Source organism: Ornithorhynchus anatinus, chromosome 19 (assembly GCF_004115215.2).
Source record: "Ornithorhynchus anatinus isolate Pmale09 chromosome 19, mOrnAna1.pri.v4, whole genome shotgun sequence".
Taxonomy (NCBI): Eukaryota; Metazoa; Chordata; class Mammalia; order Monotremata; family Ornithorhynchidae; genus Ornithorhynchus; species Ornithorhynchus anatinus.
In genome coordinates, this window is record NC_041746.1 from 14,299,606 (window position 1) to 14,322,262 (window position 22,657).

The 22,657-nt window shown below is 60.9% G+C and overlaps 1 protein-coding gene across 1 annotated transcript; it reads left to right on the plus strand.

Moving 5' to 3' along the window:
• Positions 1-1,465: 1,465 nt before the first annotated feature.
• On the plus strand, positions 1,466-19,539 carry VEGFA (vascular endothelial growth factor A; the record flags this gene model as incomplete). The annotated part of the gene is made up of 8 exons (XM_029047662.1): positions 1,466-1,852; positions 5,423-5,474; positions 9,900-10,096; positions 11,643-11,719; positions 12,037-12,069; positions 15,228-15,299; positions 17,061-17,192; positions 19,079-19,539. Coding segments are annotated over 8 exons (972 nt in total), but the record flags the coding sequence as incomplete, so codon positions are not given.
• Between the last annotated feature and the right edge of the window lie 3,118 nt (positions 19,540-22,657).

The window sequence follows — 22,657 nt, forward strand, 5'->3', positions numbered from 1 at the left end:
AAAGCGAAGAGGCCCGGTCGGGAGGCCGGAGCGGAGGAAACGAGAAGGAATAAATGTTTCTGTTCCTCGCTACCAGCAGGTGCCTCTGTAGAGTCGCCGAAGAGTCCAGCACTGGCTTTTTACCTGCTGTTGGAGGGGGCTTGGGTTTAAGGAGCCGAGGAGAGGTTTAGGGAAAAGGGGGCTGCGTTGCCGACAGCGGGATGGGGGTGAAGGGGGCGGGAGAGGAGAGCCACCGAGGTGCGCTGCGCAAGACGTTTGGGGAGGATTTTCTGGTGGGGGGCGAAGTGAGGGCCACCCTGGCCCCGGTCGGGACTCCCAGTGGATTCTGAGAAGGGAGAAGGAGCCGTGTCCGCCCCACGTCCCTTTAATCTCCATCGGGTCCCCTCCAGTTTCCCCCCCAAAAGGAGTATTAAGATGGCTAGCCAGCCCTGAGATGGGGAGAGAACGTGGGGGTTGGAAGAGGGAGCAGAAGCTGTTCAACCTAGAGGCGGGTCGGCCTCAGTCTCCCCACTGGAAGGGCCCCCCCCCCCCCGAGGTAGGGCAAGAAAATCGGACGTCCCAAGGCCGCCCCCCAACCTCCATCTATAGGGGGGACCCCCCACCCCCAGCCCAGGGCGGAGGCCCGGGAGGTCTCTAGTTCTGGAGCTCGATAATAACGATAACGACGGTATCTATTAATAATGACGATGATGACGGTGGTGTTTGCAGAGCGCTCACTAGCACTGCGCTAAGCGCCGGAGGGCTCACTGGGTGCCAAGCACTGTTCTAAGCGCTCGGGGCGCAGACGGCGTAGGTGGGGAAGGGGCTGGAGGGGGGGAGTGGGTGGGCTTCGAGGGGGAGAAGGGGGGAGCCCCCATCTCCTTCTCTGGTTGGTCAGAGGGCCCCTGGAGGGGAGGGGAGAGGGCTGAGCGGGGCGGGGCCTGCGGGCTAGTCTTAGCTAGCCTTCGGCTGGGGCTGCAGCGGACAGAGAGGCGGGAGGCGGCGGCCCGAGGACCGGCGGGCGAGCGGGCGGGCGAGCGGGCGAGCGGGCGGGCGAGCGGGCGAGCCGGACCGGCCTGGAGGCGTCGTCTTGGTGGGCGGCCGGGCCGGACCCAGAGGCGTCGGGAGGCCGGCCAGGAGCGCGCCAACCACCATATTTTCCCTCCACTTTGGGATTTGCTATTCTTCGCCGATTGCCTTCTTTTTCATTTCTTTTCGATTATTTGCTTTTCTTTTTTTTTTTTTTTGCCGCGTTCCCTCCCCCTCCACCCGGGCCCCGCACCGGGCCTGCGGGGCCTCCCCCCATCTCCAGGCCTTGCTTGGATTTGGCTTTTTTTGGGGGGGGAGAGGTGGGAAAAAACGAAGGCAGGGAGAGGGAATCGTCCCGCCCCCGAGAACCCCCTCCCCAAGCCGCACGACCCCCTTCCCCTCCGGGGGGCCGGGCCCAGGACCGGTCCTTTCCCGTGCGGGGCTGACGATGCATTGAAACTTTGGGGGCAACTTCGGGGGGTGTTCCCGCGCCCGAGGGCCTCTGAGAAGCGCTCGCTCCGGCCCCCGGGGGGAGGAGGAGGAGGAGCCCGAGGAAGAAGAAGAGGAGAGGAGGAGGAGGACGAGGCCCGGCGCCAGGTGGCCGGGCTCATGGACGGGTGAAACCCTGGGGATCCGAGTGCCCACCCAAGGCGCCAGCCCGGCCCAGGCCGGACAGGACAAGGCCGGTGCCAGGCGGCCGGAGATTCGGGGCACGGGGAGGAGGAGGAGGAGGAGAGGCAGCGAGGAAGGCGCTGCCCCCTGTCCGGCCTCCGAAACCATGAACTTTCTGCTCACTTGGGTCCACTGGGGCTTGGCACTGCTGCTGTACCTCCATCATGCCAAGGTAAGAGGGATCCCAACCTGGGATCAAGGTTGGGTGGGCGGGGGGGGCGCGATCGACCACCCCACGCGTGTTCGCGACCCCTCTCACGGTCGGGTTTTCCTGGCGTGGGGAGGGCGAGGGGGGAGAGGGGGGTCTGCCCGGCCACGCGTGCCCTGCCCGCCCGCATCACCCAACGCACGGTTGGCGCCGGCGAGTTGCAGAAAAGTTGGGGGGGGGACGGGCGGACGGGACGTGGGGTGCGAGAGGGTCAATCCTGGAGTAGCGAGGGGTGGCAGCGACCCCGCTTGGTCCGGTGTCCGGTGGTTCCCGGTGTCCGGGCCGGTCCTCATCTCGGCGTGGGCGGCCCCGCGGGGCCTATTACATCAGCCCGGGCCTCGTGGGTCCCCGGGGGCTGGGAGTCGAGGGGCCTGGGTCCACCCCGAGAGCCCGGGGGGAGGGGGGCGGCTGCCGGTCCGGAGGGCTTCCTGGAGGAGGGGGGACAACGACCACCCGGGGAGGGGGGCAATAATCCGGGGCCGCCCCCGGCCCACTCTTTAGGGACGGCCCCTCTCGCTCCTCTGGGCCTCGGCGGACCCAAGCGTCCCCAGCTCGGGTCCGGGGGGGAGGAGGGGGGGGCTTCGGGGCCTTCTTGGAAGCCCCCTCCCCCATGCCCCTCCCGGGGGTCGCCCTGTCGCGACGGTCCTTCCTGTCTCGGCTGGTGACAGCGGAGGAGGGAGTCGACCTGGGGGCTAAGGGAAGGACTGTACAGCGCCTTTTGGAGCGGGGGGAGAAAGGGGGAGAGGGAAGGAGACCCCCCCCCCCCCGCCCCCGACCCTTGCCCCTGGCCTTTGGGTTTGGAAATCTTTCCAAAGCGTTTTGTGGTGACGTCGGCGGCGTGGGGACAACCCGGGCCGCGAACGACTGTTACCCGCACTCTTTGTGGCCTGGGCCGCACTGGCCGGGCCCCTTCCCCGCCTCCACCCCCCACCCCCGGACCCCCCAGACCCTCCCCGATCCCGTCGAAGCACAGAGAGAGGGGTGGGGGGTGAAGCGACTCACCTCCGCCGTATGGGGGGACACGCGGCCCTTTCCCGGGCCCCGGCCACCGCACATTGTTGTGGGGAGGGTCGCAGCCTCTTAGGAGGAGGTGGGAATGCTTGAGCTCCCTCCTTATACCGAGCCCAGCGTCGGATGTCAGGAGCCAGGTGGTCAGGGAGGTTGGAATCCGCCTTGACCCCCTGGGGCCGAGACACCCCCCCCGCCCATGCTGAGGAGGGAGGCAGGTGTCGCCCCTCGAAGCCCCTCTATATGGTATACAACCCCCCTACCCCGCACCGCTGACCCACGTCCCCATTGTCCTGCTGGGAAGGTCCCCCCACCCCAACTCCAGCCCCAGAGCTTCGTCCCCTTTCCCCCTACCCCCGGGCTGGCAGAGTATCCCTCCAGCCACAAGCCTGGTCTCCCCTTGCCCTCTCCCCACCTCAGACCCCTACCCCGTTGCTCCTGAAAGGGAGCAACAAAGGCTGGGGGGAGGGGAGGAGGGTCCGCGCTGTAGCTCCTGGCTCCGGCCTGGTCAGTTAGGGAAGGGAGTCAGCATCTGCAAATACCCCCTCCTCCCATTTCCTCCTCGAGCCTTGGGGTGTGCGGGCTACTATGCCCGAAGTTGCCCTCCCGCCACCAAAATAAACCCTCCCCTCCAAAAAAACCCAAAACAAAAAAAATTGGGGGCCCGGAGCAACCAGGCCCCCGCAGGGAGGAAAGGGGGAGGGGAAGCAGGCAGAGCCCGGCGGGCCGGTGTGACCTTCAGCAGCCCCCAGAGAAGGACACCGGGCCCCTCCCCGCCCCGCCTCTTAGGCCCGCTCTGGGCCACCCAGATTCTCCCCTTGCCCCCCACCTCCAAGACCGCTACTGCTCTTTCTGCTTCTGCACCTCTGTTTTCGGGAAGGCGGGCAGCCGAGGTCCCCGCACAGTGGGGACAAGGGCACGGGGGCCGTGGGTGGAGCCGGCAGGGGGTTGGCGATGAGGAGGGGAGCTCCAGCCCAGGGGCAGCGGGCCAATAAAGACCTAGGGAACACGGGGTTGGGGGGGTGGGGGTGGCCGGGCAGTGGGGAGACTTGGGCGGGAGGTCGCCGGGGGGTATGAGGGCTGGGGGTGACTTTTAGGGGATAGTATTTGTCTTTGCCTCCTTGGGCCTGGCAGTGAGTGGCGGGGCTCGGCCTGTGGCAGCAGGGAGTTGTCAGGTCGGGGAGGGGCCTGAAGGCTTTGGGGGAGAGAAGATGGTGTGTGGAGAAGTTCGTGGGTGCCGGCACCCTGGCAGAATGGGTCCCCGGGTCTCGGACCTTTCCCCAGGCGGTCTCCCAACTCGGGTAATTTGGCTTGTGTCGTCGTTCTTGCGATGACCTTCACTGCCCGGGGAGGGGACGGACCTGCCTCGGGCCCAGGGTTGACCACGTCCAGGGTAGGGGAGGTGCCGAGGGGTTGGTTTGAGAACGGGTGCCCGCCCTCCTCGACGCCCCCGTCGGTCACGATGGCCCCGGGGTTAAGGAGCGTGTAGTCCTTGGGGGGGGGTGTGTGACAGCCCAGCTGGCAAGTGGGGGGAGTCTCTGTGGGGAGGAGGAGGGGGCGTACTCCGGGCCCGGGGTGGATCTGAGGAGAGAGAAACCCGAGGGAGCCTGCAGAGCCCCCGTCTGGAAGACAGCGGGGCAGGGAGTAGGGGCCGAGGTGGGGACGTAGGAGTGGGGACGAGACGGGGCACCTCGAGTGCGGGGCAGATACCCCGGCACGAGAGGGTTCACGGGGGGCTGGAAGTTTGGCATTCAGGAACGCTAACCCCTTGGCCTAATCCCGTTGTCAGAGCTCCAACTCTCAGCCCCCGTTTCCTCCAAGTGGCCCTTGACCTCCTCCGCTGAGGGGGGGAGGGGCGGGGCAGCTCTCCTTCGGGGGCTGGCTCCCAACCACCTTCCGGGGAGTTTGCCGTGTTAGCGGGAGAAGGTCGTATCCATTGCTTCCCGCCCACCCTTTCCCTCACTCCCCCTTCCTTTCCCTTCTCCTGCTCCAAACTGACTTCACTACTACTCAGTGCTTCTGAACGCCAAGTTCATTTCCATTTCCTTTCAAGAAGCAGAGGTGCCAGAGATCCTCCCTTCTTTAAAAGTGGCTGGAGGAGTTAGATCTCTCTGGCCGACTGACCCCTTTTCCTCTGTCCTTTAGCCCCGGGTCCGTGGTTGGCTTTTCGTCTTCAGCTGAGAAGGGGGTTGGGTTGGAGAGGGTGGGGGTTATAGATGGAGAAGCCCACTCTTCAAAATAACTCCTGCCACATCGGGGCAGTGGGGGGCTCCATCTGGGAGGATCGAACCAGGCATGGCGGGAGAAAGAGGGAGGAGAATTAGGTGGACAGATAGCAGGGAATCTGAGGAGAGGGGTCTTGGAACCGCACCTGGGGCTCGCCCTTTTCTCTGGGGGCCCCGGAAGAGAGGCCCGGAGAGACCAAGCCATCTTGCACCCTGCCCGCGACCCGGCCTCACCCCAGACCCTCATCCCGGCTCCTGCAGGGAGGGCTCGGAAATAATTCCTCTCCTGCTCTCTTTACAGTGGTCCCAAGCTGCTCCCACTGCAGGGGAAGGAGAACGGAAACCCAACGAAGGTAAGTCTGACCCCCTAGGCCTCGTCCTTGACCACGGTGGGAGGTGGCAGCGAGGAAACAGAACATCCTGGGAGGGTGAGGTCCGGGGGGGGGTCCGGGGGGTGGGGGGTGTGGGGAGAGCGGCTTTTCCCCAGCCGGAGGCCCTGGAAAAGGGGGTCAGAGGGAGGGAAAGGGCGATTTAACCCTTTCATTCCCCGGCTGCCAATTCAATCCACTTCCCTCATCTTCCCTTCTGGATCTGCCCATCAAGGACAGACGGACCTTGGCGGGGGACCACCTGCCTCCCCCGCCCCCCTTCCCGTTTAATTTCTGAAGAGAATAGTCACGGAGGTTGGGTGAAGCACCCTGGGTGAGGGGAGGCCCTGTCCTGAAGACCGTCAGGGGTCAGAATGGGTAAGTGGTCTTGACCTTGCCCCCCCCCCCCCCCCCCCCATCGGAGAAGGGCTGTGGGCTCCAGTGTCTCCGGGGAGGTGAGGCGGAACAGAAGAAAGCCATATTGGGTCATATCAATGGTCTATTCAGCCCCGTCTTCTGTCTTCCTCAGCCCTTTGTTACCCCCCTTGAAGGGAGGCTAGGAGTGCCCCTCCTCCCGGGCAGCCCAAATGGCTTATAGATATGGGGGTGGGGCAGGGGCTGACGAGGCCTGCTGCCAGTCTCAGAGGGCTGTGTGGTCACTCGGGGGGCGGGGGGGGGGGGATCATCCTGCCCGCCCGCCCGCCCGCCCTCTGCCCTTCCCGGCCAGAGGGGGCGGGGGCACCTCCAGCTGGTGCTGGCCAGTTGCCGGCCTCGCCTCCTCTCTCCGGCCGCTGGTGATGCCACGCACAACGTAGGAAGATTAGGCCCATTTCTTCACGGGCCCGGTGGTAGTCAGGCTAAGGGCTCAGTTCCCCGGTACGTTTCTCTCTAAAGCCAGCAGAGGGCTGCAAGTCTGCAGCCAGGCTGCCCTCCCCTCCTCCCTTCCCTCCTCCCTTCCCTCTTCCCTTCCCTCCTCCTCCTCCTCCCTCCCCTCCCCCCGCCCGCCTCTCCCTCCCCTCCGCGCCTGCTTTGCCTTTTGTTCTGGAGAGCCAGGAGTGAGGGGGTGCCCGGGGTCAGACGAGCCTCCGGGTTTCAGGGGTAGCCTCTTCTCCCCCCACATCTCTTCCACCCAACGTCCCCTCCGTCTTTCTCTCCGAATTCCGCTTTGGCTCTAGCGGGGTAGGGGTTCCCCCCCTTGGCGTCTGGGCCTCCGTGGTCCCCGATGCAAGCTGGCCGGGAGGGTGGGGGTCCCCGTCCCGAGCGCCGCCTGGTCTGCGGGACTCGCGGGCGGGGCCCGGAGGGGCGCCGGATGGCGGGAGCGCGTGGCTCTCCGTGCGCCGTCGGGACCCGGCGGGGTCCGCCGTAGGGGCGAAGGCTAGATTTTCTGCTTTGGGTCAGGCCCTCCCTCTCTCCGGGCGGGAGGACCGCCGTCCCCCCGACCTCTCCCGGACCGCGGCCCCCCGGGACCACCGCCGGAGCCCGCCTCGCTCTCCACGGGCGCCCTGCTGCCCGGTTTCAGGGGTCTGGGACGCCACAGGGAAGCGAGACAAATGGGCTTTGTTTGTTCGAGAAGAGGTCGTCTGGGATAAATAAGGAAAACCACGGATGCTTGTGGCCGGGCTTTGTAAAAAGGAGGTTTTTATTTAGAGCGATTGGTCGCTGTCTCCCGGGGATGGGGACCGAGGGGAGCCGGCTCTACAGGAACTACTTCCTCCTCTGGCCCCATTTCTAGGAGATCCTGGAACGGACCCCACGCCTGAGACCACGTATTGTCCCTCCCCTTCCTCGTTGGCGCCGAAGATCCCCGCCCCCCCGCCCGCCCGACCCATGAGAGCAAAATCTTTCTGACCCTCCCTTGGAGGCGTCCTAGCGGACTGCCCCGGGGAGCCAGCCAGCTGGCCGGCGTGGGAAAGCAACCCAAAGGCCTGTCAACCTGTGGGGGTTGGCCGGGACCTGCCTCTCAGGCCCCCCAGCCCCCACCCCCTCCCGACGGGCTCCGTCCCCACTCACTGTCCCGAGGATGAGTGATGACACCGGCGACGCGAGTGGGTGGAAGCCTTGGCCTTTCTCCCACGCCCGTCCCCAGGGCACCGGGAGCAGGGTCAGGAGCGAGGAAGACGCAGTCTTCCAAGAGCAGAGAGGGGCCCCTTCCCCGGGGCCAAGGCCGAACGGTCTTTAGGAACCCCGTTCCGGTCAGTTGATCGTACTTCCTGAGCCCTTCCCGTGGGCAGAGCACTGTACCGAGCGCTTGGGAGGGCACAATACAACAACAGACGCGTTCCCCGCCCGGGACGAGCTTAGGGTCTAGCGACCCGTTCCACGTCCCGGGGGGTGGGCGGGCAGGGAAAATGTCCGCCGACTCCGTTTCACTGGAATAACGATAACGGCAGTGGTATTTGCTAAGTGCTTCTGTGTGACGAGCACTGTTCTCAGAGCTGGGGTGGGTACAAGGAAATCAGGTCGTCCCACACGGGGCTCACGGTCTTAAATCCCCATTTTACAGGTGAGGGAACCGAGGGCCGGAGAAGCCAAGTGGCCTCCCCAAAGTCACCCAGCAGCCAAGTAGCGGAGCCGGGATTAGAACCCACGCCCTCTGACTCCCCAGAGCACGGGCCACGCCGTGCTCTCCCAAGCACCTCGTGCGGTGCCCCGCACATAGTAAGCGCTCCATAAGTACCAGTGATTGATTGCCTCCTCTCCCGAGTGTATCGCCAGCTTCTTGCCCCCCACCCCCGGCCAGCTCAAACTTCCTCTCCTCCCCGTCTCTGGGTCTCCGTGCCCCTTGCCCACTGTCCCCCCTGCCCGCCCCCGGGGCTCCCCCGGCCCCGCCGCCGGCACCGACATGGCCGTCCCCGGCCCGACCAACCTTCTGAGGCCTGTTTGTCCCCGGCTGAGAGGTTTAGCCGGCCGGAGAGCGCTTTTTCCATGATGCAAGCACTTTGGCCCTTATCAGGCGGGGTTATCAGCCTCCCCTTGCTCAGGTAGGGCTTGCTCAGGTAGGGCTTGGCCTACCTGACGTCGCCCGCACGCTCCCCTGCTGCCAGGAGAAGGCCGGGCCGTGCCCCCTGACGTCACACCCCTACCTACAAGCCCCACCCCCGTCTCAGTCTCTTCCTCCCTCTCAGCCCCTTCCCCTCCCCCTAAGCCCCACCCCCTCCTGCCAATCAGATCCTCAGCCCTGCCCCCTCCATCCATTCATCCATCCATCCGTTTATTCAATCGATCCTACTTATTCATTAATAATAATAATAATAATAATGTTGGTATTTGTTAAGCGCTCACTACATGCCGAGCACCGTTCTAAGCGCTGGGGTAGAAACAGGGTCATCAGGTTGTCCCGCATGAGGCTCACAGTCTTCATCCCCATTTGACAGATGAGGGAACTGAGGCACAGAGAAGCGAAGTGACTTGTCCACAGTCACACAGCTGCCAAGTGGTAAATCCGGGATTCGAACCCATGACCTCTGACCCCCAAGCCTGTGCTCTTTTCCACTGAGTCACGGAGCGCTCACTACGTGCCGATCACTGTACTCGGCGCTTGGAATGGACAATTCGGCGACACATAGAGACCATGCCTGCCCAATGACGGGCTCACAGTCTAAGCGGGCGAGACGGACGGCGGAGCCAAACAGCGCGAAACAGAAACAAGACTACATAATGCTTACTGAGCGCTCGCTGCGTGCCAAACACTGTAGTAAGCGCTTGGGAGAGTACACTAGAGCAACAAACAGACACATTCCCTGTCCACAACGAGCTCACAGTCTGGAGGGGAAGGCTGGCATTAATATCAATAGATGGATAAATAAATAAATAAATACATACATACATACACATATAAATAACACCTCTCATTCATTCATTCATTAGTATTTATTGAGCGCTTACTATGTGCAGAACGCCGTACTCAGTGCTTGGAAGGTACAGTTCGGCAACAGACAGAGACAATCCCTGCACAATGACCGGCTCACAGTCCCTTAACCCCCATCAATTACTCGTCCCAGTGCTAGTTTAGGGGCCTGGTTCGCCCCGCTCCGACTCTCCAGTCCCCATGGGGACTCCGTGTCTCATTTGCTCCTGAAGAAGGGGATATCTGGTGGGACAGAGCCCCATCTCCCCCGCCCCCCATCCCCTCATCAAGCTCCTAATCCCATTGTCCCCTCCTTTAGGCCTTTTTATTCATCACTGACCCCCGCAGGAGTGGATTCCAGATCAGAATCTTGGGGGGGAACAAGCCGGGAAAACGCTTGCCAGGGGGTCCTGGCTCCTGAGAGGTTTTGCCTTCTGTGGTGAATTCGATGGGGATGCACCTCGACGGTGGTGGTCACGAACTGGGAGAAAATTGGGAAGTTAGCCGGCATGACTTTGGACTCAGTATCTTCTTCTCTCCTCTGCTCCCCGGACCCCTCACAGTCATAAAGTTCCTGGAAGTATACGAGCGCAGCTTCTGCCGGACGATCGAGACGCTGGTGGACATTTTCCAGGAGTATCCCGACGAAGTCGAGTACATCTTCAAGCCGTCCTGCGTGCCTTTGATGCGGTGTGCCGGCTGCTGTAATGACGAGGGGTTGGAATGCGTGCCGTCAGAGGTGCACAACGTCACCATGCAGGTAGGCAGGCCCTTGGGGCTCCTGGAATTCGGCAAGCACTGACTATGTGTCAGACGCTGGGATAGATACAGGATCATCAGGTCCCACATAGGGCTCGCAGTCTAAGTAGGAGGGAGAACAGGTATTGAATCCCCATTTTCCAGATGAGGAAACTGAGGCATAGAGAAGTTAAGTGACTTCTCCGAGGTCAAATAGTAGTTATGAGGCAGAGCCAGGATTATAACTCTGGTCCCCTGAGTCTCGGGCCCATATTTTTCCCACTAGGCCTCGCCGTTTCCCTTAGACTCCCTAGGTTTCCCAGAAAGCTGAAGTAACTCTCCAGGAAAGCCTCTGTGGGTCCCCTCCCCTGCCCAAACATAGCCTATCTCTTGAGCGTCGATTTATTATATTATTCTCCTTGTTATTGTTATGTTTACTATGTTTACTCTTACTGTGTATCAAGCACTGTTTTAAACACTGGGGTAATTATAAGTTAAGCAGGTTGGGCAAAGTCCCTGTACCACATGGGGTTCACAATCTAAGTAGGAGGGACAACAGGCATCGAATTCCTATCTTACAGTTGAAGTAAGTGAGGTACAGATAAAGTAAGGGACCTGCCCCAGGTCCAAGAGCAGGCAAGTAGCAGGACCGGGATTAGATCCCAGGTCCTCCGACTCCCAGGCCCGTGTTCTTTCCGCGAGGCCATGATTTCTCCGGTTTCTCTAGTCAGAATCAAGTAGGCCAACCCTCCCCTCCTTTCTTCTTGCCCTCTACCTGATTTCTTTTCTTCGTTTCCTACCCCCAATAAATCAACAGTATATATCGAGCAGTTGCCGAGGGTCTGTTACTAATGGTGGGACAGACAAAAGGCCCCCGACCCTCTCCTTTGGCCGGCCTCCCGTGCCGGCTCCCAAGGGCGCCCACGTTGGCGACGGCAGTGACGTCGGTAACTCCTTTTAACGTCTGTCTCTCCCGCTAGACTGTGAGCTATCTGAGGGCGGGGACGTGTCTCCCAACTCTATTGTAGTCTACTTTCCCAAGCGCTTAGTAACCTGCCCACAGTAAGTGCTCTATAAATACGACTGATTGATCGATTGATCGACTGACTGATGGGGCTTTGGAGGGCACAGAGAGTGGGCTTCTGTCTGCGCCTGTTCGGCATCCCTCCCCGAACTCTACCTTCCAGCGGGCAGGCCGCTTGGTGAGAGGGACCAGCCGGGGTGATGAGTGGACTCTGTCCAGGGCTCATGAGCGGAAGGATGGCCTCAAGGAGGACCCAGATTCCTCAAGCCCAACCCGCCTCAGAGATGACAGGTGGTCCAGGGCTACTCTGGGGGACGTGGGCCCGAGGCGGGCCGACCGGGGCGGACTCCGAAGCTAGTTTCGGGAGTTGGGCTCCGCTGCAGAAGCATCTTCCAGATGAGGAAGGGGCGGTGTCTCCCACCAATCAACCGGCCCCCTCCATGGGTCAAACCTCCAAGCCTTCGGTGGTCGGGGCATCATCCAGGGCATAGGCTTGGCCTCCCGGTTCACTCCCTAACCGCACCCCTCTCTCCTTCGCTTCCAGATCATGAGAATCAAGCCTCACCACAGTCAGCAAATCAACGAGATGAGCTTCCAACAGCACAGTAAATGTGAATGCAGGTGAGGAGGGACCCAGGCGTCGGGGCCGCAGGGTGGACATGTGGGTGGGGGAGGAGCGGGGCGTTCTGCCCTCTCAGGACGGGCAGAGGCTGGGGCTGGAGCTGGAGATTGTAAAGCTCCTGAGGCAGAGAAAGAGGGCTGATGACAGAGGGACAGAGACAGGAGAGAGAGAAGGCCGGTGAGAGGGAGAGACAGGAGAGACAGGAGGGTTGAGGGGCGACCCTCAGCCAGAGGGATGGGAACGAGGGAGGAGGGGTTATTCTGGTTACTCTATCTAACCTCCCCTTCTGTTTCTCTTCCCCCTCCGCTTCCAACAGACCAAAGAAAGATGTAAAAGCAAAACAAGAAAAGTAAGTGACACAAATTTCCTCCTCGCTTCACCAGTCGTTTTGGTGGTTTTGCCCCTCGGCACCTTCCCCTCGGCTTCCCCGGCAGCAGCGGCGGCTGGGGTGCCGGATCTGGATGGATTTTGGTTCCCGTGGTGGGGCGGCAGGGGCAGGTTCTTAAATCCCTTCCCTAAGGGCACTCGAACCCCCTTTGGGGTCTAGAAGACTTGGCCTTGAATTGCAAGTCCCGGGAAATCCGCGCCCGGAGCGTCGGACCATATCGGAAGGGATTGTGTATTCCGACCAGTGTGGTCTGAAGACTTTGACCCCCGCCCCTTCCACTGCTGGCCGAGAGGGAGCTTTCAGACTTCCCCGGCACTGACCCCGACCACCTCCGCGGACACTTCCTCCAGCCGGGGGCCGACGTCGGCGTCCAGCACGGGGCCGGGACCCTCTGGCCAGCTGCGGGGAGGGAGGTTCCGGAGCGGGGCTCGGCCTTCCTCCTGGGAGGAACGTGGTGGCTGGCAGATGTGACGGGGAGGAACGGGGGACAGAGTCGGTCTCTTGCCAAAGAGCAGGAGGGTTTTGTCCTGGAAGCGGCCTCGAGGTTGGGGCCGTGTATAGAGGTGAAGCATCGTTGGCTTGAATGGGGGCTGGTGGGTTTGCTTTGGCTTGGCCTCTTGAGGAGGAGGAGGAGGAGGAGGAGGAGGAGGAGGAGGAGGAGGAGGAGGAGGAAGTGGCTTCTGGGTCCCGAGGAAGTGCGTTGGGCTTTATGTCTCTGGCTCAGGGGCGGGGACCTCGGGGACGCAGCGCATGAGAAGGAGGCAGAAAGGTTTAGTCTGTCCCACGGTCGGGGGAAGGGACCTAGGAAACAGGCCGGGGGAGAAGCCTCTGACTCATGGAGAAACTAAGGAAGGGGTCACCACTAGATTGCCAGTAGAGAGGCGGGATGTAGAGAGCTAGAGAGAGAAGTGAGAAACACAGAGAGAGAGAGACATTTCCCTCCCCAGCTTTGCCCCAGCCCCCCACGCTCCCAGGCCTGGATAGAGATCTGGCTTTCTCGCCCTCTTCCCCTTGGCATCAGAGGGTGGCCTGAGGCGGCTCTGGAGCTCCAGTCTCCCCCTCGGGTGCGTCTGCTGATTGGTGCCCGTGGATTTGAGGTGTCGGAGTGAGGGGCGGGATGAAGAGGGGACGGAAGGGAGAGTCCTGGGGCTCCAGCTTCGGGGTGGCTGCCCCGCTCCCCCCTTCCACCTTCCCTTCTGCCCCAGTACCCCACCCCTTCCCCACTCTGCTCCCCGTGCGTTTTCCACACGTGAATATTTCCTCCACCCTGACCCGTGGCCGGGGTCCCTGCCGCGGCACCAGTGACCGACGGCGGCGTCCTCTGCGCCCCCCGGCTGGATTTCTGGGATGGGTCACGCCTCTCTGTGGCGGGGCGGGGGGCAGGCCTAGGCCCGCCCCTTCATCCCCCACCCCCGCCGCCTGCAGCGAGGAGGGAGGTTGAGAAGGAAATTCAGTTCAGGCCCTAGTGCCAGAAAACAGGCTTGAACAGGGCCCTGGAGAAATCCCTGCCAAGTTCCTCTCGGGCTCCCTTCCCCCTCATCCCCATACCTCCTCCCTACCTCCCGTTCTACTCGAGGAGTACCAAGACTGTGAGGGGATTCCCTGAACCCGGGTCCTTCCCCCAGCTCCCACCGGCTCTCCCCGACCTTGGAGAGCCTACCCTCCCCGGGTGGTCAATCCCCATAACCTGAAAGTCGGGGGAAATGAGTCGGGCTTTTTGCTACACCTCCGCTCCTCTCCTCTCCTCTCCTCTCCACGGAGAGGGTTTCGATGGACCGACCTTCCAACTTCCACTACCCGCCGTCCCCCGGCCCCCGTGCTCATCACCCCCAACCCCCGCCCAGGCGAGCGAGGTCCGGTCTGCCCCGGGGACCCCGCCAGCAGCCCCCGACTCTGCCCTCGCTTCCTCCCTGGGAGTGGGAGATCAAACAGGGACCCCGGGAATAGGGGAGGCAAGTGAGCTTAAATGCCGTCATCTCTCTTCCTCACTCCGAACCCCCGGGAGCCAAGTCTCCTCGGAGGTGGCCGTCCTGACCCACCCAGGCTGGTAACGCCACCATCTTGGCCCGGTGCGTGTCGGGCACCAGCCTTCTGAGCCCTTGAGGAAAGAGGGAGTCACGCTGTGGCTCTCCCGCCTCCCTCCGCCCCGGGCCCACCTACCGGCTAGTTGGGCCAAGCTGCTTCCTCTCAAACGCTTCCCTTCTTCTCTCTGCCCGCCAGAGAGGTGGCAGCACCAGCCTGGAGGGGCGACAGAAGTGGGTTTGCCCATGCCCTTCTTCTTCCCCCTTTTTTCTCCCCCGCACTCTCCCGGGCTGAGGTTGAATGTGCTTCCCACCTACCGCTGACCTGCAGTTGGCTGAGAACCCTGTGAGGAGGCTGGGGTGGGACTGGTGGTAGGGGGGCCCGCAGTGGGATCCTGGCATGAGAGGGCAGAGTGAGGGAGCAGAAGAAGAAGACGACGGTGACGATGGCGAAGGCCCGCGTCAGGGTGGGAACGTCTCTCTGGAGTTGTGCTCTAGTATGGGTGTGAGCAAGCGTGCGTGTGGTATGTATTTTTGGGCGTACGCGTCGGTAGGCACACGTCTGCGTGTGCACCAACGCGCCTGCGCGAGGATGGTCTAATGGAAAGAGCCCGGGGCGGGGAGTCGGGAGTGCTGGGTTCTAGTCGCGGGCCCGCCCGCCCTTGGCCTGCTGGGTGACCTAGAGCCAGCCCCTTCTCCTCTCTGCGCCTCAGTTTCCTCACCTCTAAAATGGGGACAATAACGCCTGCATCTCCCTACCTCACAGGGATGTGGTGAGGATAAAGTGAGATCATTGGTGTGAAACGCTTTGGGAAAAAAAAAAACCGAGGCGTGCTCTTCAAAAAGTGAAGTATTATGCTCTCCCGTGAACGTGGAAAGATGGGTCTGTGGAGGTGAGTGAGAGTGTGTGTGTGTGTGTCTGCGTGTCTGTGTGCACACGTATGGACGCGCAGATCCCATGGAAGACCCTGACCCTTTCTCCCCTTCGCACCTTCCTCTCCCCAAGTCAGAGGGGTGGCTGTTGGTATTCTCCCTCTCCTTTCCGTGTTCTTCCGTTCTCTCTCCCTCTCTCTCTCTCTGTGTTTTTTTATTTTCCAGAAAATCAAAGCGAGGAAAGGGGAAGGGTCAAAAGAGAAAGCGCAAGAAAGCCCGGTACAAATCTCGCAGCTTGTACGTTGGTGTCCTGTGCTCTTTGACCCTCTCCCCCTCCCCCCGCCTCCCCACGCCACCTCCCGCCTCCCAGGCTTGCGGATACACTCGATGCCCGCCTCCCTTTTCCCCTCCTCCCCCTTTCCCTCTTTTTTCTCCCACCCAGAGGGGCAGCAGATTTGGTGGCGGTGGTTCACCCGACCCCGGGGGTCTGGTCCTCTGCGTGGGGACTCCTGGCTTCACTGGGTGCGGGTCTTTCCCCCCCTAGTCCCCGCAGGTGGTCGGTCCGGACCCTCAGCGCCCCCGCGGCCTGCTCCCAGCCCACCTGGGGCTACGGCTGCTGTTCCCGGCTTCTGCACCTGGTCGTTGCCCCCTGAAGTGGGATGCTGGGGGCTGTGGAGAGGCATGTTTCAGACGTGTGTTTGAATGCGTGCTTGCGTGTGCGCGCGTGTGTGTGTGGGTGACGTTGTGGCCTGGCGAAAGGCTTAGGGGTCCAGGAGTTGGGGAGGAGCGGATGTTGTCTTCTGGTGCTGGTGTCAGGGGCTTTGATTCCTATCCTCCCTTCTCCTCCTCCTCCTCCTCCTCCTCCTCCTCCTCCTCCTCCTCCTCCTCCTCCTCTTCACCTCCCCCCCCGCCCCCCCAACCAGCCACTTTGGGGCCAGGATGGAGCAAAGGGACTCTTTGGAGTAGCCAATAGGGCAGAAGGGGCCTGGGAGTCAGAGGGACCTGAGTTCTAGTCCCGCCTCCACCACTCTGCTGCGTGTGACCTTGGGCAAGTCACTTTTTCTTCTCTGGCCTCAGAAACCTCATCTGTGAAATGGGGGTTAAGAATGTGAGCCCCATGAGAGCCAGGGACCGTGTCCAACCTGATGATCTTTTATCTACCCCGGCGCTTAGTAGAGCGCCCGGCACGTAGTAAGCGCTTAACAGATACCATAGAAGACGAGGGTGTGGAGCTCAGCTTCCTAACGTAGGACCAGGTCTCGATCCTCGATCGTGGTTCGGCCGCGGCCACCTCGGTTCCTCCCCGCGAGGCGTGGACCGTTCCGGAGGATGTGTGTGTGTGGCGGGGGGGGGTGGCGGTCTTTCTCCGTCTTTGGCGAGGAGAAGCCAGGAGTCCACGTGCGGTGGGCCAGAGGTCATTTCTTCCATCCCCTGCCTCCAGGGATGGGGCTCGTCTGTGTTCCCGTGGGTCAGGGCCATTCCTCCGGGGTCGGCTCGCTCTTCGAAATGGCGGACGGAAATTCGGAACCCGGGTCGGAGGCGGATTCCCGTCTCAAACGAGGAGCCGCGGGCTTAATACAGGGATCTTCCACCTGGGGCCTCCCCGCCCACCGCTTTAAATGATTGACCGTCGTGGCAGACCTCCAGGACGGACCCTCTAAGGAAGGCCAAGCCTGATTTTTGGTTCCGGTGGGGACGGGGGATGAGGGGACATTGCTCTCCCTAAGCCGCCTGCCGCCTCCTGCCTCCCCTCCATCCCGATGGGGACAGCCCCCTGTCGGCTCGCTCCAGGGAAGCTGCCTGTGTTTCCTCTCTCTCTCTCTCTCTCTCTCTCTCTCTCTCTCTTTCCGCTGTTGCATTCGGACGTGATTCCTAAGGGGGCCTGCCGGGGATGCCGCTGCTGGGCGTTTCTGGGGGCTGCCGGACGGGGGAGCGGAGAAGGGGCAGGAGGGGGCGGGGCCGGGGCCGGCTCGCATCGGTTAGGTGGGGGGTGCATGAGTTGTTTTCTTTCTGCTGGAGCGCTCTAGCTTAGACTTCTTTCCTTTTCCCTTTTTGCAGTCCCTGTGAGCCTTGCTCAGAGCGGAGAAAGCACTTGTTTGTACAAGATCTGCAGACCTGTAAATGCTCCTGCAAAAACACAGACTCACGTTGCAAGTCGAGGCAGCTTGAGTTAAACGAACGCACTTGCAGGTTTGTTTCCCAAAGGATGAGAGAGACAGTCAGAAAGCGAGAGAGTGAGCGAGAGAGAGAGAGAGAGAGAGAGAGAGAGAGAGAGAGCTTGCTTCCCCTATTGCCTTCTGGCTCCCCTTTGCTTGTGACTGCTCCTTCCTTCTGCTCAGAGACGGGGTCGCACCAGGGGTCGGGGTAGGCGCTGAGGAGGGGCATTAACGGGGGCTTGGGCTCCCGGCCGGTGGCGTCTGTGACTCTCGGCGGTCTTTGGTTGCGGTGACTCGTTTCGGTGCCGTGCTGTTGCCTCCGAAAGAGGGCACCTCGTCTGTCCCGGTGCCCGTGAACTCTGTCTGATCGGGGAGGCGGGGGGCGAAGACGTCCAGCTGCGGCGCCGAGGAGCGGCTCCTTGTCCCATTCCGGGAGCTAGAACCCACTCCGCTCTGCCCCCGTGTCAAATCTTCTCCCAATCCCCCCGCCGTCCGAGGTCATTTGAAATGGGTAGCCATCCGTGCCATCTTCTCTTCACTCCCCCACCCCGGCGCCATCTTGCTTATGATTCTTGCCTTCAAACGTCGTCTCGGGTGAGAGCCCCGGGCTCACCCCGGGCCCCGGCGGGTGTCCCCGTCTGTCCTCTCGGCGGGCCGGGGTTGGGGCACGGAGGGCCTGGACCTCACCGGGCTCCCCGGCGCATGCCGGGGGTGGGCTCGCACTGCCTAAAGAGCCCCAGTGCCCGTCTCCCCCCCAACCCCCCGGGGCTGTCTTCAGGCTGCCACAATGGTGGGGGTCCCTTCAAGGGGGCTCATCTGTGCCCGGTGGAGTGAGCCATGGAGCCGACCAATCGGGGAAGACCGTGACTGCCTCTCGGGAGCTCTTGGTCTGTAGCTTGGCATGGAGCGGAAGAGTGTGTGTTTGTGTGTGTGCGCGCGTGTGTGTGCACGTAAGGTACCGGAGTCGCCGAAGATGTGGACAAACCCGAAAGAGGCCAAAGCCATCAACCTGACCCTAGCCCCACGGATGCCAGAGTTGAGTCCCTGGGAGACGGTCCAAGGGACAGCTGCCGCTGGGTGGGGGCAGTTGAGGGCCCGAGGCGGACCCTGGCCCCCATGAATCCCAGTTGGGCTCCATTTCTGAGACTCGAGCTGGAGCAAAGGAAACCTGCAGCCAGCGGGCTAGAGACCCCCATCCCTCCTCTGCCTCAAGCTGTAGAGATTCAGCGGAGGCTCAGCTCCGGATTCCGATTTTGACCTTTCGCCTCCCGAAGCCCATCGGCCAAGGGCTCTCCTGTCCGAGCCCGGGATGGTGCCCTAGGTCCGGTCGTCGTCCTCCGACTGGGGGGATTTTGGCGCGGCCCTATCCCGGGGCCTGGGGGGACCGGATAAATTGACCCGTCGAGGTCCCTGCTTACCCGAGGATCTTTCGGGGGGAGATGAGAGACTTCGCACTTTGGCTCTTCTAGTGACGAGCCCGGAGCCCTCAAGGACGGGTGGGTCGAGCAAGGAGTCCCGGTCCCTCCTGGCCCGGTTGTCCGGGTGATTTGGCACGAAGGCCGGGAGCCGGGCGTGGAGGGGCTGGATGGGCACCGCGCGTGGTTCCCCTCCCTTCCTAATCGCAGAGATCTCAGTCAGCGGAACAGACTTTGCCCGGGACCAATGCACCTTCCGTCTGTCGCCAGCCTTCCGGGGCCCCGACGGTTAGCTCACGCTGCCCCGGAGTGACCCCGGGCCCGGCCGGGGCGGAGAGGATGCCGGGGCCGAGCAGAAGGATACTGGCCTGGACTGCGGTGGGGGGTCGGGGGCTCTTCTCGGTCCTCCGCTCCCACCAGGATGAGGCGGAGGGGCCTCCGCGGAGTCCAGCCGAGACCGAGTCGAGAGCGCCCCCCTGACCTCTCCCCTCTTCTCCTCCCGCAGATGTGACAAGCCAAGGCGATGAGCGGTGCTGAAAAAGAGACCGGCGATATCTCCAGAGCCGGACCTCTCACCTGGAAAGAAAAATAACACTAATCCAAATGGAACGCCAATGAAGGATGATCAGTAGCGCATAGCACTTTGAGTACGGAAAATCTCCGGAATAAGCATTCCCTGGACTGAAGCACCTGAGCAGAATTCCCTTGGAGTTGGATTGTATTTTTTTTTTTTCATGCTGCTGCTAATAAGAGCCAGGAAGACTATAGGGTTGTATTTTCTGGGATTCCTATAGATATATATATATATATAAAAATAAAAATATATATATATATTTTATACATGTATATAAATATATATATATATTCTGTTTTTTTTTTTATTAACATTGCTAACGTTATTGGTGTCTTCACTGGATATATATCTGACTGCTGAGGACCCAGGCGAGCTGCTTGGGGAAAAAAAAATAAGAATCCAGCTAGGAACGGACTGAGCAGAGACGCTGGGTGAGATGGATCTTCTAATTTGGGTGCATCCATGCTGCCTCCCCGCCCCCCTCGCCTCCCTCTCTCCCCTCCCCACGGCCCGACGGCCTCCACCCCCTCTCCGGGCAGCCGGTTAGCGATGTCCCCCCACCCCGGTCAGGAGAGGAGGGGCTGGGGAGAGGCCCCCCCGCCCCTCGGGGAGAGCGCGGGGCCCGAGACGACCCCGGGGGTGTTGCCGCTGATGCGATGGGGATGACGGGTCTCGGACGGCTTGGTGCGGCAGGCGAACCGGGCGATGATGAAGATTTCTTCCCTCCCCGTGGTCCCCTCTCTCCATCACCTCCTCCCACCCTCCCTTCCCTCCTCCCTCTCCCGCTGGGCCAGGGCCCCACAGCTGACCGTGTACGGACTTGAAAGCAAAGAGCTGGGCGACGCGGTGCGGGGTTCCGCGGCCCGGTGCTCGGGACCGGGGGGAGCCGGCTGTAACGCGGACCGTCTGTCTACAGAGAGCCGGCGCGGCGGGAGGGTGGGGGGCTCCGCTCTCCTCCTCTGCCCCTCTCCTGCCCCCCACCCCCCTCGCCCCCTTTCCTGCCCGTCTCCCCCCCCCACCACCCCCATTCCCTTCCGGCTGCTCAGAGATCCAAACCGCAGCATTTGCTGAAAGGAGGCACCCGGCAATCTGTCCTGTGCCCCTGGAGCTGCCCCCCCACCCCGGCCCCCAAATGGCATCCAAGATGCGCATGGAACATTTCCGGAAAGGGATATTACTGAAGAGTATATAGAGATACAGTAGGGTGACTGGGTGCGTGGAGAATGGTGTGGGTCGTGGGTGTGTCCGGGCTTGTGTGCGTGACGGCGTCTGTCCAGTGGCGTGGGCGTGCGGGTGCGTGTCCGTATCCCTTGAACCCTCTCCCGGGGGGGTCTCTACCAGGAAGACGGGACACTGGCCAGGTGCCGCGGAAACGGGGTGCCCCCTCCGCCCCCGTCCGATCCCCTGCAGACCGAGGGTCTTGGCTCTTACCCCCCCAACCCTCCCCTGGGACTCTACTAACCACTAGGAACCCTCGTCCGCTCACCCGCCCGAGAGGTGGTTGGCAGCGGGCAGGCCGGCTCGTGTGTGTGTTTGCGTGTGTATTCGTGTGCGTCTACGTGCGTGCGTCTGTGTGTGAAGGACCCCTACGTGCTCCTGCACCCTTTCCACACCGCGGAGAGATGGGGAGAAACCCGCTGGACTGAAAGGTAGAGGACGGCATCCGAGAAAAGAGAAAGTGTTTTATATACTTATTTAATATCCCTTTTTAATTAGAAATTAAACAGTTAATTTAATTAAAGAGTAGGGTTTTTTTTCAGTATTCTCGGTTAATATTTAATTTCAACTATTTATAAGGCGTACCTCTTTTTTTTTTTTATTTGTACTGGTTTTGTGTATAAAGTTCATATTTCCATTGTCCTTCTCTCACCGATTGTTGACGGTCAGTAGCATATGCCTCGGACGGATATTTAATTTCTCTAACACCCGCCCCCTCCCCGACCTTCCTTCCCCCTTCACATTCCTATTGAAATAATGTTTCAATATACATCTACATACTATATATATATTTGGCTACTTGTGTGTATATATATATATATATGTTTATGTATATATGTGATTCGGATGAACTAGACACTGCGATTTTGGTTTTTTATATGTAAAAACAAAACAAGAAAAAAAATAGAAAATTCTACATACTAAATCTCTCTCCTTTTTTAATTTTAATATTTGTTATCATTTATTTATTGGTGCTACTGTTTGTCCGTAATAATTGTGGGAAAAAAGTTATTAACACCACATATTTGTCTCTAGTGCAGTTTTTCGAGATATTCCGTAGTACATATTTATTTTTAAACAAAAAAATACAGATATATCTTAAAAAAAGCATTTTGTATTAAAGAATTTAATTCTGATCTCAAGTTCCTCTAGTTTCTCCTTCTGGTCTCCTTTTCATTTCCCCTCACCTTCCCCTCCCCAAAAGGCAGGGAACGGTATCATCTTTTTTCCCTCCGGGAGCTCGGGATCTGAGGACCCAAAAGAGCCAGGTCCGTTACCACGGGCCTGGAAGAGGAAGGAATTCCAGAGGGACTTGGAGAGGTCATCCGGTTCGTCCCCCTGCCTCCAGGCAGGACGGTATGAACCGAGGCCGGACAGGGAGACGGGACCCAGGAGACGGAACTCGGCCTGGGCTCTCCGGTCGGATCCCAGTGGGCCGTTCCCGGTCCGAGCGGAGGCGCGGAAAGATCAGGGAAAGAGGGCGTGGGTATCAGACCCCTTCCCCACCCTGGCCCGGAGCCTCTCTCCCGGCCCGCGAGTCTCTTAGGGCCACCGGGAAGTAACCGACAGTCCGGGTTGCCCGGAGTGTGCCGGCTCTGCCAGGCGGGGCCGGGGCTGGTCCTCCCCGGTCCCATCTGGCTAGGTGTGAAATGGACACTGGAGAGTGGCAGGCCGACCTGCTCCAAGCGCACGCGGCCGAAAACAGATCACATTTCCGGCCCCCGCAATTGGCCTCTGGTTCCGTGGTCTCCTCCCACGCCCGTGGCGGTCCTCTCGGGGGGGCCCCCCTCGCCTGGAGGCAGCAGCCGGGACGAGCTGCCTCTGACCGTGGTACGTGATAAATGCTTACTACATGCCAGGCACTGTGCTAAGCCCTGGGGTGGATACAAGCGAATCGGGTGGGACGCAGTCCCTGTCCCAAATGGGGCTCACACTCTTCATCCTCGTTTTACAGAGGAGGTAACCGAGGCACAGAAAAGTAAACTGGCTTGCCCGGGATCTCGCAGCAGATGAGTGGCGGAGCCGGGATTAGAACTCGGGTCCTCCCGACTTTGCCGGGCCTCAACTTCGCCCGGCGTGGTCTCGACCCCCGTCTGGCGGTCAGGAAGCTCTTTCGAAAATCCAGCTCAAGTTCCTCAATCAACTGATCCGTGGAATTTATCGTCATTCAGGCAGTCGATCGTATTTATTGAACACTGTACTGAGCGCTTGGGAGAGGACGATATAACAATATAACATACACATTCCCCGCCTACAAAGAGTTTGCAATCTAGAGGGGGCTTACAGCCTGGA